The 12,516-nt window shown below is 44.8% G+C and overlaps 1 protein-coding gene across 2 annotated transcripts in view; it reads left to right on the forward strand.

Annotated features, from left to right (window-relative positions):
- FCHSD2 (FCH and double SH3 domains 2) overlaps positions 1-12,516 on the forward strand; it is a 163,476-nt gene that overhangs the window by 135,375 nt on the left and 15,585 nt on the right. For both annotated transcript variants that reach the window (XM_065833764.2, XM_065833774.2), the window contains one exon: positions 171-275. In XM_065833764.2, the coding sequence (XP_065689836.1) occupies positions 171-275 (105 nt within the window). The remainder of the gene's footprint in view (positions 1-170; positions 276-12,516) is intronic.

Raw genomic sequence — 12,516 nt, forward strand, 5'->3', positions numbered from 1 at the left:
ATATTGTGCTTTAAAATGATGTTTTGCCTCAATCGTCCTCGTCTTCCCTTTTGTCGGTCAACCCAGTGTCTAATCAAACACTAATTTCCCTGCCTTGTTGTTAATATTTATCATATAAATGCCTTGTTAGTGTTTCCTACAGCTGGGGTGTATCTTCTTATTTCCGACAGACACTTGAAGAGCTCGAGTGCCACGGGCCTGTGATGTCTGAGCAAACCCGAGCAGAACTGGAGCAGAAAATAGATGAAGCAAGAGAGAGTATCCGCAAGGCCGAGGTAAGAACAACATTATTTTGGCATCTTCATGTTCATCTTCAGGGTCCTGGTGGACAGCAGGATGAGCATGAGCCAGCACTGGGTCCTTGTGGCCAGGAAGGCCAATGGTACCTGGGGTGGGTTAGAAGGGGGTGGTCAGTAGGTCAGAGAGGTTCTCCTGCCCCTCTGCTCTGCCCTGGGGAGACCACCCCTGGAATATTGTGTGCAGTTGTGGCCCCTCAGTTCCAGAAGGACAGGGAACTGCTGCAGAGAGTCCAGCGCAGCCACCAAGATGCTGAAGGGAGTGGAGCATCTCCCGTGTGAGGAAAGGCTGAGGGAGCTGGGGCTCTGGAGCTGGAGAAGAGGAGACTGAGGGGTGACCTCATTCATCTTTACAGATATAGAAAGGGCGAGTGTCAGGAGGATGGAGCCAGGCTCTTCTCAGTGACAACCAGTGATAGGACAAGGGGCAATGGGTACAAACTGGAACACAAGAGGTTCCACTTAAATGTGAGAATAAACTTGTTCCTGGTGAGGGTGTCAGAGCCTGGCCCAGGCTGCCCAGGGAAGTTGTGGAGTCTCCTTCTCTGCAGACATTCAAACCCGCCTGGACACCTTCCTGTGGAACCTCAGCTGGGTGTTCCTGCTCCATGGGGGGATTGCACTGGATGAGCTTTCCAGGTCCTTTCCAACCCCTGACATTCTGGGATTCTGGGATCTTCTTTGCACACAAGGATTTCTGTTACAGCTGTTTCATTTTGTTGACGGAATGTGAGAATTTTAAGATGGCTATTTTCCCTTGATTTTGTACTTCTCGAATCACCGAATCAACTTAATGAAGGACTCATGATTAGAAGAATCATATTAAAAAAAATAATCCTGATGAGGGGTGATTAAACTTGCTGTGTTTTCCGCTGTTGAGCAAAGGTCAAGAATTGCTGTATTGAGGGGCTTTGTCTTCAATAGAGAAAAAACAGTCTCAAGTTTACTAATTTCCTTCTGCTTGAAAATGGGGATTAAATCTCCGTCTTCACACTTTTTGGCTTCTGGAAGGGACCGCTACACGTTTATGTGCATTCTGCTCTAGTATTTTTTGATATACAAAATAGTTTGTTATGTCAATAGGAAAACATTCAAAACAATCTTTGTATCTCTACTTGGAGGTGCTTTGGAAAAAGTTCCCGAGGTTTACAAGACCTGTTGTGGGTTAAGAAAGATCAACGAGCTTCATACTTGACCGTGAGCGTTGGGTTGGTAAAAATCACCTGTTTTCATGGCCAGTGGTTCAGAAAAACTATTGCGAGCAACAGGAACTAATCTGTTCGTTTTCGGCCGAGCGGGTCACTTAATTAGAATGGTAGAGTAAATGTAATTGTTTCAGTTAAGTGCTTCTCATCCTGCTAAATATTCAGAGTACCTGATGTAATTAGGAACGTGATTTACAGTTCAAGAGGTTGGAAGATACCGAGTAGAATTATTCCTCCTGCTGCCGTGAGAAATGAAAACGTTCTTTGAAGAGAAAGTGGTACCTTTTATTTGAGGAAACTTTTGCGAACAGACTGAAGCAAAGTGCTTCGGTGTGTTTATAGTTAATGATTAAATGAGATTAAAATCAGGGTAAGAAGTCCCCCAGAAGGTTCTCGCACAAAAATAGGATAAAAGGTACAAATGAAATCAGTTTGGAACTGAAATGCCTCTAAGTCTTAAGCTGGTGTGTTGTAATTAAAATATCCCTTACCTTTCCAATATTTAACATACATCCTATTTTTCAACAGAAAATAGTGAAACTGTCAAGTAGTTGAGCCCAGGAGGACTCAACATCTGGGTGATTTTCACTGATTTCCTTCCTTTTGTTACAAGTTTTCTAGTGTGTATTTCAAAGACACAAAGTTATCTCTGAGTTTTTGAACCGTAGGTGCGTAAGCCGCTCTGTGACTTTTCTATATTACCCCAGAAGTTATTTATGATATAGATCTTTTTTCAGATAAGCTACTGAATGAATTCAATAAGCTTTTTACCTTTTATTTAGGGGTGGCCTTTTGTATTTGGAAGGTAGCAATGCAACTTCATTTGCAGCTGCAGCAAGTGTTGGTTTATGTCCTGGTGTTTCTTGCCTTGATGGTGAAGACTTAGACACAGAAAGCTCCTGTTTATTCTGAATAACACAGTGAGAGGGTAACACATGGAGAAGATGCCAAGGGTTGCAGGGTATGAACCTTGAGATAATCACCTCAAATCAATGGTTGTATCAACCAATTTCTCTTTCCTTTCTGGAACAGCACGCTTGTTATTCTCTCCCATTTCGCCTCCTTGACCTGCTCTTAGGTGCTTTTGCTTTGGAAATCGACTCTCTTCCTCCTTTTCGTTCTCCATCATTTCTGAAAGGGGAAGAAAACTCCGTAAGCACATTAATTGGGATTAAAATTTGCCTTTTATTCTTGCAAAGCCGTTTTGATATCACTAGTCACTTCCACTTGTGTCTTTCTCCCTGGGGAATTTGACATTCTTGACTCTATTTAACCATCAGAAGACAAATTGTCTAATAAAACATGAGTCAGACCCTTTCACAGACGATATATGTTGGTAACGTGGTTTCTCCGGGGTACATTGCGCACAGATTCATCCATCTCATTGGCCTCTTCCTCAGACATCCCGAATCCTTTGAAACCCCAGAACTGAGAGGAACTGAGGAACCATATCCTACATATAAATTACATATTTTCTGACAAGCACGATGATTGTGGCAGCCGGTACAGCAAAAAAATACGGTAAAAATGTGCATCGCATCAAGACATGATGAAGAACCTTGGTTACTAGTAAATTTTGTCTTGATCATACCGCTGGCACTGGAAAAGGGCTAAAATTGACTGTGGTTGATGCTGTTTTAAATCCAGATTCATTCCATCCTTGTCAAAACAGAGTTTAACCCCTGCTGTGTCTGGGCTGGGTTTGATAAAGACAGAGGGTGCTCCTTTAAATCAAAGGTGGCACAATTCAAGCATCATCTGTAGAGGAGCTCAACGCCTTTGAAATGCAATCATTTGAGAAATTAAACTAATTTGCCGCTCGTTTACACTCAACCAACTCAGGTCACTGAAGCAAAACTTGTGGTTTTTAAACTTTTTGTGACAACAGTAAGGAAGGTCGCTGGGTGTTTTAATTCTGCATATGGTTAGATCTGATTTCACTTAAAATAACTTCCCATCTCTCTGCTGCCTGTAACCCTTTGTCTTTAAACTCGCAGCGCCAACGATCGACTGATGTGTGTAGCAAAAATAAGCACAAACAAAAGCTGAAGCTGTTTCCTTTGTTTCCATCATCCTTCTGAAGCTGGGAGGAGTGGCTGACACGCCAGAGGCTGTGCTGCCATCAGAGACCTGGACAGGCTGGAGAGCTGGGTGGGGAGAAATGGAATGAACTAGAACAAGGGCAAGTGTGGAGTCTTGGATCTGGGCAGGAACAACCCCAGGTTCCAGTGTAAGTTGGGGAAGGAGCTGTTGGAGAGCAGTGTAGGGGAAAGGGACCTGGGGGTCCTGGGGCCAGCAGGGTGAGCATGAGCCAGCACTGGGCCCTTGTGGCCAGGAAGGCCAATGGTACCTGGGGTGGGTTAGAAGGGGGTGGTCAGTAGGTCAGAGAGGTTCTCCTGCCCCTCTGCTCTGCCCTGGGGAGACCACCCCTGGAATATTGTGTCCAGTTGTGGCCCCTCAGTTCCAGAAGGACAGGGAACTGCTGGAGAGAGTCCAGCGCAGCCACCAAGATGCTGAAGGGAGTGGAGCATCTCCCGTGTGAGGAAAGGCTGAGGGAGCTGGGGCTCTGGAGCTGGAGAAGAGGACACTGAGGGGTGACCTCATTCATGGTTACAGATATAGAAAGGGTGAGTGTCAGGAGGATGGAGCCAGGCTCTTCTCGGTGACAACCAATGATGGGACGGGGGGCAGTGGGGAGCCTGAGGTTACTTAATTTTTCCTCTCATTTTGTCTCTCTAAACTAAAGACTCCGATACTTGGGCAGCCCCGCGTGGCTCTTGGTCCCAGGGCTGCCGTAATTTTTCTCGACGACGACGACAGGAGATTTTCCCATTGGTGCCCAACTCTACACTCAAGGAAGGTCTTGGGGCCTCTGCAGCAATTAATCCTATTTCCACTTAATTATAGGGAGCCGCATTTTGTTTTATCAGTCGGATATCTACAACTCTCAGGAGAATATTTGTACCAGATAAGATTTGATTAAGGCTCATTATAGTGCTGTTTACTCCGTTTGATGAGTTCAGAAGCTCAGGTCCATTTTTAATTAGAAGTGGGGGGCTGTTTTCTCCCTCCCCTTATATTTGGCGATGAATATTTATTCCTGTGCTGCAATAACAGTTGCGTTTTTGGCCGAGCTCCTGTTCTATTTAGGATTTAATCCATTAATCGTGCGCTTCTGCCGCATTTCAAATAGGTTCAGCCTGTTCTTGAGTTCTTGCAGTTGAACCTTCCAACTGCGGTTTCATTCTCTGCTCATAATAAATGGAAGAAAAACAAATTCCGTATGCTTCTCTGAGATAAATGAAACGCAATAAGGCTACCAACCCCTCAAAAAACCAGGTGAATTTGTAAAATCTATGGGTTTGCTCAGGAAACATATGCTCGAGAGCTGACGAACAGATTGTGTTCTCAGGAGGAGGTTTGGAGGAGCTGTTGGTTTTTCTGGCTGGGAAGAATGAGGATTAACCTGGAAAAAATGCTGCTGGCGTCCACAGATCGGGAATTTTGAACTCTATGGGTGAAAATATTGTTGAGCAGGACATCATAGAGCCCTGAAGCTCTATCGCGGTGTTACAAAGACGTACAAGTCTTAGTACTTTACAATAAGAAAGTGTTTACAATAAGAGCAATAAGAAAGTGTTTAGAAGACTGGGAGATATGAATTCATTATAATTATAAGAGATATTTTGTCATGAGCGGACATTTAACAAAGGAAGGGATTTTGTGGGATGAAGGGACAGAACAAACATGGAGATTTTTTGAAGCAAATTCAGTCGTAAAGACTCTTGGAGGATGTCAAATGAAGTATTTGCTCACTATATATGCTATAGATCCCTCTATACTGTAGAAGTTTATATGTGAAAACAAATGGATAAGTAATTTTGAAAGGATCTTACAAGTGTCATCATGACTTAAAACGTTGCTGAAGTGAAGAATAATTCCTGTAGGACTTTAAGTGGTGGGGCTGTCAGATCTGTTTGGTACAGGGATTAGGGATTAATCTGGGCTACAAGAATATTAACGATGCTTAGTTTATAGATTTTCATTTATTGTTATTATTTAGTTCTTTCGAAAGGTGGATCACACTGCAAATCTAGCTCAGTTTCTTGAACCCGTGGTTCATAATGGGTTTTGTTTCATGGGGTCGTTCAGGTTCGGGGCTTTGGGGGTGTCTCTAGTCCAGCCGCTGCTTCAGTCTTACTGAATCTTTTCACTCTGAAACGCCTACAACATCTTCACTATGTTAAGAACCAGCATTCATCACCAGGGCTGCAGAGAAATAAAGGTTTGCATATGTATATTATATATACATTTCGTTTCCTCCTTACAGAATTTGGGTCATTTCTGTTCGGTCCCATTAAGAACAACTTTGTAAACCCTACAAAATACCGTTCTCATTTACTCTCCATCTCCTTCCCCACCAACCACTTCCTCACTTTAGGAATTTCTCATGGTTTTTTAGTGCTTGAACTTGGATAAAATCATCGTGTGGGTCGGGCTGGAGCTGCCCAGGTGGGTTCTTCTCCATTAACTCATGTTTCTTAACCTTGGCGTTCGCTCCTGAGACACTTGCTCTATGTCAGCGTTTCATTTCCTCTTCGCTTCACCCAAACAGCCGCCTTTGATTTAACTCCGTGCCGAATATTTAGCATATAAATTAACTCACCCTGCTGGAATAGCTGTAGAAACTTCCCGCCCATCCTCCCACTTAGAAAACAACCACCGCAACAACTCAGCGTTTGGAAATAATGTCATTTATTCCCATGGGGGAGGATGGTTCCAGGTTTCTGCAGGTTGAGCTTTGCCTGGAGCCACGTGGGAAAGGTGCTTTATGGCCGCAGAGAAGACAAAGAACACACAGGTTGGAGCAGAAGGAATCTCCTTTTTAGCCGTGTTTTATAAATCATTATCATTTTATGGTCTTAATTTACAGTGCGACAGACTAATGCACATTACTGACAGGCACCTCTTTGTAGGCTGAGCTCCAGTTTGTGCCTTAGGGGTCAAAATTTCGTGTGAGTCCTGTTGGACATTTATTATTGTCATCATCATCATCATCATCATCATCATCATCATCATCATCATCATCATTATTATTATTATATATTTATTGGGATGGTTTTCACAGGTCTAACTTTCCACCCCAAACACCACCCAGGCAATGAAAGTCAAGCTTCATGGGTTATTTCCTCCCACATCCCAACTTTTTAGCACTGGGTTGGGATTTAAAACCAATTCGCAGGTCAAGATTTATGTTGGGTTTGGAGAAATTTGTGGCATTTTAATACTTTTTTAAAAAATATTGTATTCATAGTTATTTCTACTTATGACTCTGCAAATAATTCTGGTGGCCCTAAGTTTAAATGATACAGTGTGGTCTCTTGCAACCAAAATGATCCGGTGATTCTCATTAAAAGAACCGTTTCATTTTCATGCTTTTTAAATGAAAGCCCAGAATTTAAACAAAAATTCCAAGGGACAAATGAAGTTTAGATCGTTCCAGCCTTTCCATGATATTTTCTTCTAAATTGCCCAATGAGCGCATCCGACCTGCTAACGAATTTTGTTCGTGCCACTAGAAAAAGATGGCAGAGGAATAAAATACTTCTCATAAATATGGTTTAAGGTCGCTTTCGAATTCGAATTTAATCTGATTTTAATGTCTGAACATGCTCATAAGTATAACCTTGGTCTGAAATCGGTAATTCTGACTTCTTTAAGAGAAAAAATAGGGGCTGGGCAGTGGGGTTTGGGCTCTACAAGGAGAGAAGTGTCTCCCATGGGAATGATCAGGGTTGTGTTCTGCACCGTGAAAGATCAGGGAAAAATAAAGCAACTCGACTTTCAAGCAACTCCATTCAAAACCATCATAAACCAGAATAGATCAGGGGCCACATTACATCGGCTTTGCTGGATTTCCATGTTTGCTCTTCACCCCAGTGCTTTTCTAAAGCCTCGTAACCGAGGTGTTTGTGGGATGTAAATGAACCCTGGGGTTCCTTACCCTTTTCATTCTGGGAACAGCTCTGTTAAATCTTCTCGCTGCTTTTAATTTCCATGACTTCCAAAGAAATCGTTTCTATCTTCATCTTGTGCAAGATGTAGGTCTGAAGCCTTTCCTTAATTAAGCCTGGAACAGTAAATAAACACAATTATACCGTGCAGAGCAATGATAGGTATGTGAGAAATAGATAACAATATTTATATTTTTTAAAACTTCGGCATGTCTTCTTTTTTCCTTTCATCTTATAATTTATAAGGCAAAAGAACGAACCACCCAGAACGCTGTTTGGCAGCTTTGTGGGTGGTGTAAAGATATCCCAGCCCCGAGCTATTAAAGAGTAATTGGGAAATAGCGATTGTAAATAGCAATTTCGCTATTAAATAGGAAAATGTTTGTCTTAGGGTAAGGCTTAATGAGATATGGGCAGCACCCAGAGCGCTGGGTTCCGGTGCTTTCAAAACTCACCCGCTTTCCTAGAGATATTCAGTGTTACTGGGAATAGAAGCCGGCACTCCTGTCGGTGGAGGTGGAAGAACGGCCTGTGCATCCACTAGAGAGGGACAATCAAGGATTAAAGCCGTGTTTAGTTTTTAATTGGAAATAGATGACTTGAGTAAGGCGTTTGTCACAGTGTCCCACAGCATCCTCACAGCTGAACTGAGGGAGTGCGGTCTGGATGAGCGGGCAGTGAGGTGGACTGGGAACTGGCTGAAGGGAAGAAGCCAGAGAGTCGTGGGCAATGGGGCAGAGTCCAGTTGAGGCCTGGATCCAGTGCAGAGCCTCAGGGGGCAGTGCTGGGGCCGGGATTATTCAATATATTCATCAATGACTTGGATGAGGGAATAGAGTGACTGTCAGCAAGTTTGCTGGTGACACCAAGCTGGGAGGAGTGGCTGACACGCCAGAGGCTGTGCTGCCATCAGAGACCTGGACAGGCTGGAGAGCTGGGCGGGGAGAAATGGAATGAACTAGAACAAGGGCAAGTGTAGAGTCTTGGATCTGGGCAGGAACAACCCCAGGTTCCAGTGTAAGTTGGGGAAGGAGCTGTTGGAGAGCAGTGTAGGGGAAAGGGAGCTGGGGGTCCTGGGGCCAGCAGGGTGAGCATGAGCCAGCACTGGGCCCTTGTGGCCAGGAAGGCCAATGGTACCTGGGGTGGGTTAGAAGGGGGTGGTCAGTAGGTCAGAGAGGTTCTCCTGCCCCTCTGCTCTGCCCTGGGGAGACCACCCCTGGAATATTGTGAGCAGTTGTGGCCCCTCAGTTCCAGAAGGACAGGGAACTGCTGCAGAGAGTCCAGCGCAGCCACCAAGATGCTGAAGGGAGTGGAGCATCTCCCGTGTGAGGAAAGGCTGAGGGAGCTGGGGCTCTGGAGCTGGAGAAGAGGAGACTGAGGGGGGACATCGTTCATGGGGATCAATATGGAAAGGAGGAGTGTCAGGAGGATGGAGCCAGGCTCTTCTCGGTGACAACCAATGGTAGGACAAGGGGCAGTGGGTGCAAACTGGAACTAGAAGAGGTTCCACTTAAATATGAGAAGAAACTTGTTCCTGGTGAGGGTGTCAGAGCCTGGCCCAGGCTGCCCAGGGAGGTTGTGGAGTCTCCTTCTCTGCAGACATTCAAACCCGCCTGGACACCTTCCTGTGGAACCTCAGCTGGGTGTTCCTGCTCCATGGGGGGATTGCACTGGATGAGCTTTCCAGGTCCCTTCAACCCCTGACATTCTGGGATTCTGTGACATTTTTGAGGGAATAAGTATTTCCTCCGGGTGATCCCTTGTTTCCCTTTTAACATTTTGTTCCAGCATAATGAAAGCATCAAACCCCAGCTTATTTAGACATAATGGTATTTAAATGAAGTGCTTCTATTTGTAAATACGTAGCTGTTCCTGTGTGAGAAGCACCATAAATTTATACTGCTGTCTGGTATTATCTTTTTTTTTCATATAGGTAGGAAGCTGTTAGCCATGGTCTATCAGTGTAATTATTTAGATTAAAATATATATATATATATATATTTGTAAATAGCATTATACATCTTTCAAGTGCAGACCTGACTTAATACTCTAAATACTTCTACAGCTTGTCTGCAGTGGAATGAAACTCCAAACATTTGTGGTTTGGAACAAACTTTGGTTGAATATGAAGAGCACTATGTGTAAATAGAGCGGGGTGACCCATTGGATTTGCCGGGTACCTCAAATTAAATACTCTTGTCTGAGTACAGTCAAGGATCTTATTTATTTAACTCACAAGTTTGGCCCAACACGCCGGTTTAAAGCAGCCCGAGTACTAATAGGAATTACAGATGTTTACAGCGAGCCCGACTGATGTTTAGTGCTGTTGCGTAACTCAAGCTAATTGCAAATTGCGTAACGAGGTCAAACAGCAAAACAACCAGGCTGGTTGCTTCTGAGGCAACTTTTGTTGAAGGCCTAAAGGAAGTGCTGGTAATATAATATCAGAAAATAAAGATAAATTAGAGGATGCTACTTTGCTCCACAAGGGGAGGTTGAGGTTGGGTGTTGGGAACAATTTCTTCCCCAAAGGGCTGTGGGGCATTGGAACAGGCTGCCCAGGGCAGTGCTGGAGTCACCATCCCTGGAGGGTTGGACAGACAGACATGAGGTTCTCAGGACATGGGGCAGTGCCAGGGCTGGGTTATGATTGGACTCAATCATCTTAAGGGTCTTTTCCAACCAAAAGGTTCTGTGATTCTATACACGGAGACATTTCAGCTCAGTAACATGATAAAACTGAGAGGTTCTCAACCTGAAGCAAATGACCCAAGGACGACGAGTCCACCAAAGCCGCTAACCCACCCCAGATGAATCGGTTGCCTTGGACTAAGTTGTTCTCGCACCCCAAATGTCCGATCTCTGGGTCCGTGTGCTGCTGCTGAGGTTGGATCTGACGATGCTCCAGCATCATGGAGCGGCACGTGAGTTCATCGGGGATGCAGGAGCATCCAAAGAAGAGACAGGATCAGCGTTACCTTCAGTGGGTACCACAGTCACTCAGCTCCCCTCCTCTCCAAGCAGATGGGGATTAGAATCACACAGAAGTGGTTAGAAAGTGGTTTCCCAGGAGAGAGGACCCAGTACTGACATCTGTGCTATAAAAGTGAGGTCTCTGTTTAGCTTCATACAGTGAGAAATCTGCTTCTCAATTCGATAAGTGCTCCTAAAACTATTTTTTTCCAAAGAACAGATTAATGATTAATTAAAATTATTATTGTTTCTATGTTTTGATTGCATTCAAATACACAAACTAATACAAGTAAGAGCAAAAGAAAAACTAGAAGTGATAGGTTTTATCTTTATAAGACCAATCAAGAGATAAAATGTCGGTTCCATTCATCTCTGAACTCAAAACACTTGTGATTTCAAACCTTCTCATAGCTCGGGTAAATATTTTCAATGGGTAGGGGCTTACGAGGCTTTAAGAAGATGCAGCAATTAAATGTAAAGGATCTGCCTTTAATCATCGTTGGGCTTGATCTTTCTGAATCTTGACCTGAGTAGTGTGATGCACATGAATATATTTTATCTCCATCCTTAATTATGTGGGAGAATCTGTACAAGGATACATTTCACATACAAAATTGTGCTCTTATCTGCTTTTAAAAATCACATTTCTTCTAAACAGAATTAAAAATAACATCTCTTAGAAGTATTGTAGATGTGGTCTATCTGGACTTGAGCAGAGCCTTTGACACTGTCTCCCATAATATACTCCTGCAGAAGCTGGTAGCCCATGGCTTGGACAAGTGCACTCTCTGCTGGGTTCAGAACTGGCTGGAGGGCTGGGCCCAGAGAGTGCTGGTGAATGGGGCTGCATGCAGCTGGTGACCACTCACTAGTGGTGTCCCCAGGGGTCAGTGTTGGGTCCAGTCCTGTTTAACATCTTTATTGATGATTTAGATGAGGGGATTGAGAACATCATCAGCAAACTTGCTGCTGACACCAAGTTGGGAGGGAGTGTGGAGCTGCTGGAAGGCAGGAGGGCTCTGCAGAGGGATCTGGATAGACTGGAAACATGGGCTGATTCCAATGGGATGAAGTTCAACATAGGCAAGTGCCAGGTTTTGTACTTTGGCCACAACAACCCCCTGCAGCGCTCCAGGCTGGCACAGAGTGGCTGGAGAGCAGTCAGGCAGAAAGGGACCTGGGGGGACTGATGGACAGGAAGCTCAACAGGAGCCAACAGTGTGCCCAGGTGGCCAAGAAGGCCAATGGTGTCCTGTCCTGTATCCAAACCAGCGTGGTCAGCAGGACAAGGGCAGTGATCCTTCCCCTGTGCTCTGCATTGGGGAGGCCACACCTGGAGTATTGTGTTCAGTTCTGGGCCCCTCAGCTCAGGAAAGAGATTGAAGTGCTGGAGCGGGTCCAGAGAAGAGCAACAAGACTGGGGAAGGGACTTGAGCACAAGAGCTATGGGGAGAGGCTGAGGGAGCTGGGCTTGTTCAGTCTGGAGCAGAGGAGGCTTAGAGGTGAGCTCAGCACTCTCTAGAACGACCTGAAGGGCAGTTCTAGCCAGGGGGGATTGGGCTCTTCTCCCAGGCAGTCAGCAATAGGACAAGGGGGCATGGGCTTCAACTCTGCCAGGGGAAATTGAGGCTGGAGATGAGAAAGCAATTCTGTGCAGAGAGAGTGGTCAGCATTGGAATGGCTGCCCAGGGAGGTGCTGGACTCAGCGGCCCTGGAGGTTTTGAAACTGAGATTGGCCATGGCACTTAGTGCCATGATCTGGTCAATGGACTGGAGTTGGACCAAGGCTTGGACCAGATGATCTCTGAGGGCTTTTCCAACCCAGTCCATTCTGTGATTCTGTAATTGGCATTTTAATTTACCATACATATATTTTTACATAGTCTACTGTGCTTCAACCACTACAGAAAAAGTAATTTCCCTCTAATTTGTGCTTAGACCCGTCTGTTTCAGCTGATCTTGCTTTGTTGCCCAGTGACGGTGATGACTGGATGCGTCACTTCAGGCAGCGATGCTGAATTAAGTGTT

Source organism: Patagioenas fasciata, chromosome 1, assembly GCF_037038585.1.
Source record: "Patagioenas fasciata isolate bPatFas1 chromosome 1, bPatFas1.hap1, whole genome shotgun sequence".
Classification (NCBI taxonomy): Eukaryota; Metazoa; Chordata; class Aves; order Columbiformes; family Columbidae; genus Patagioenas; species Patagioenas fasciata.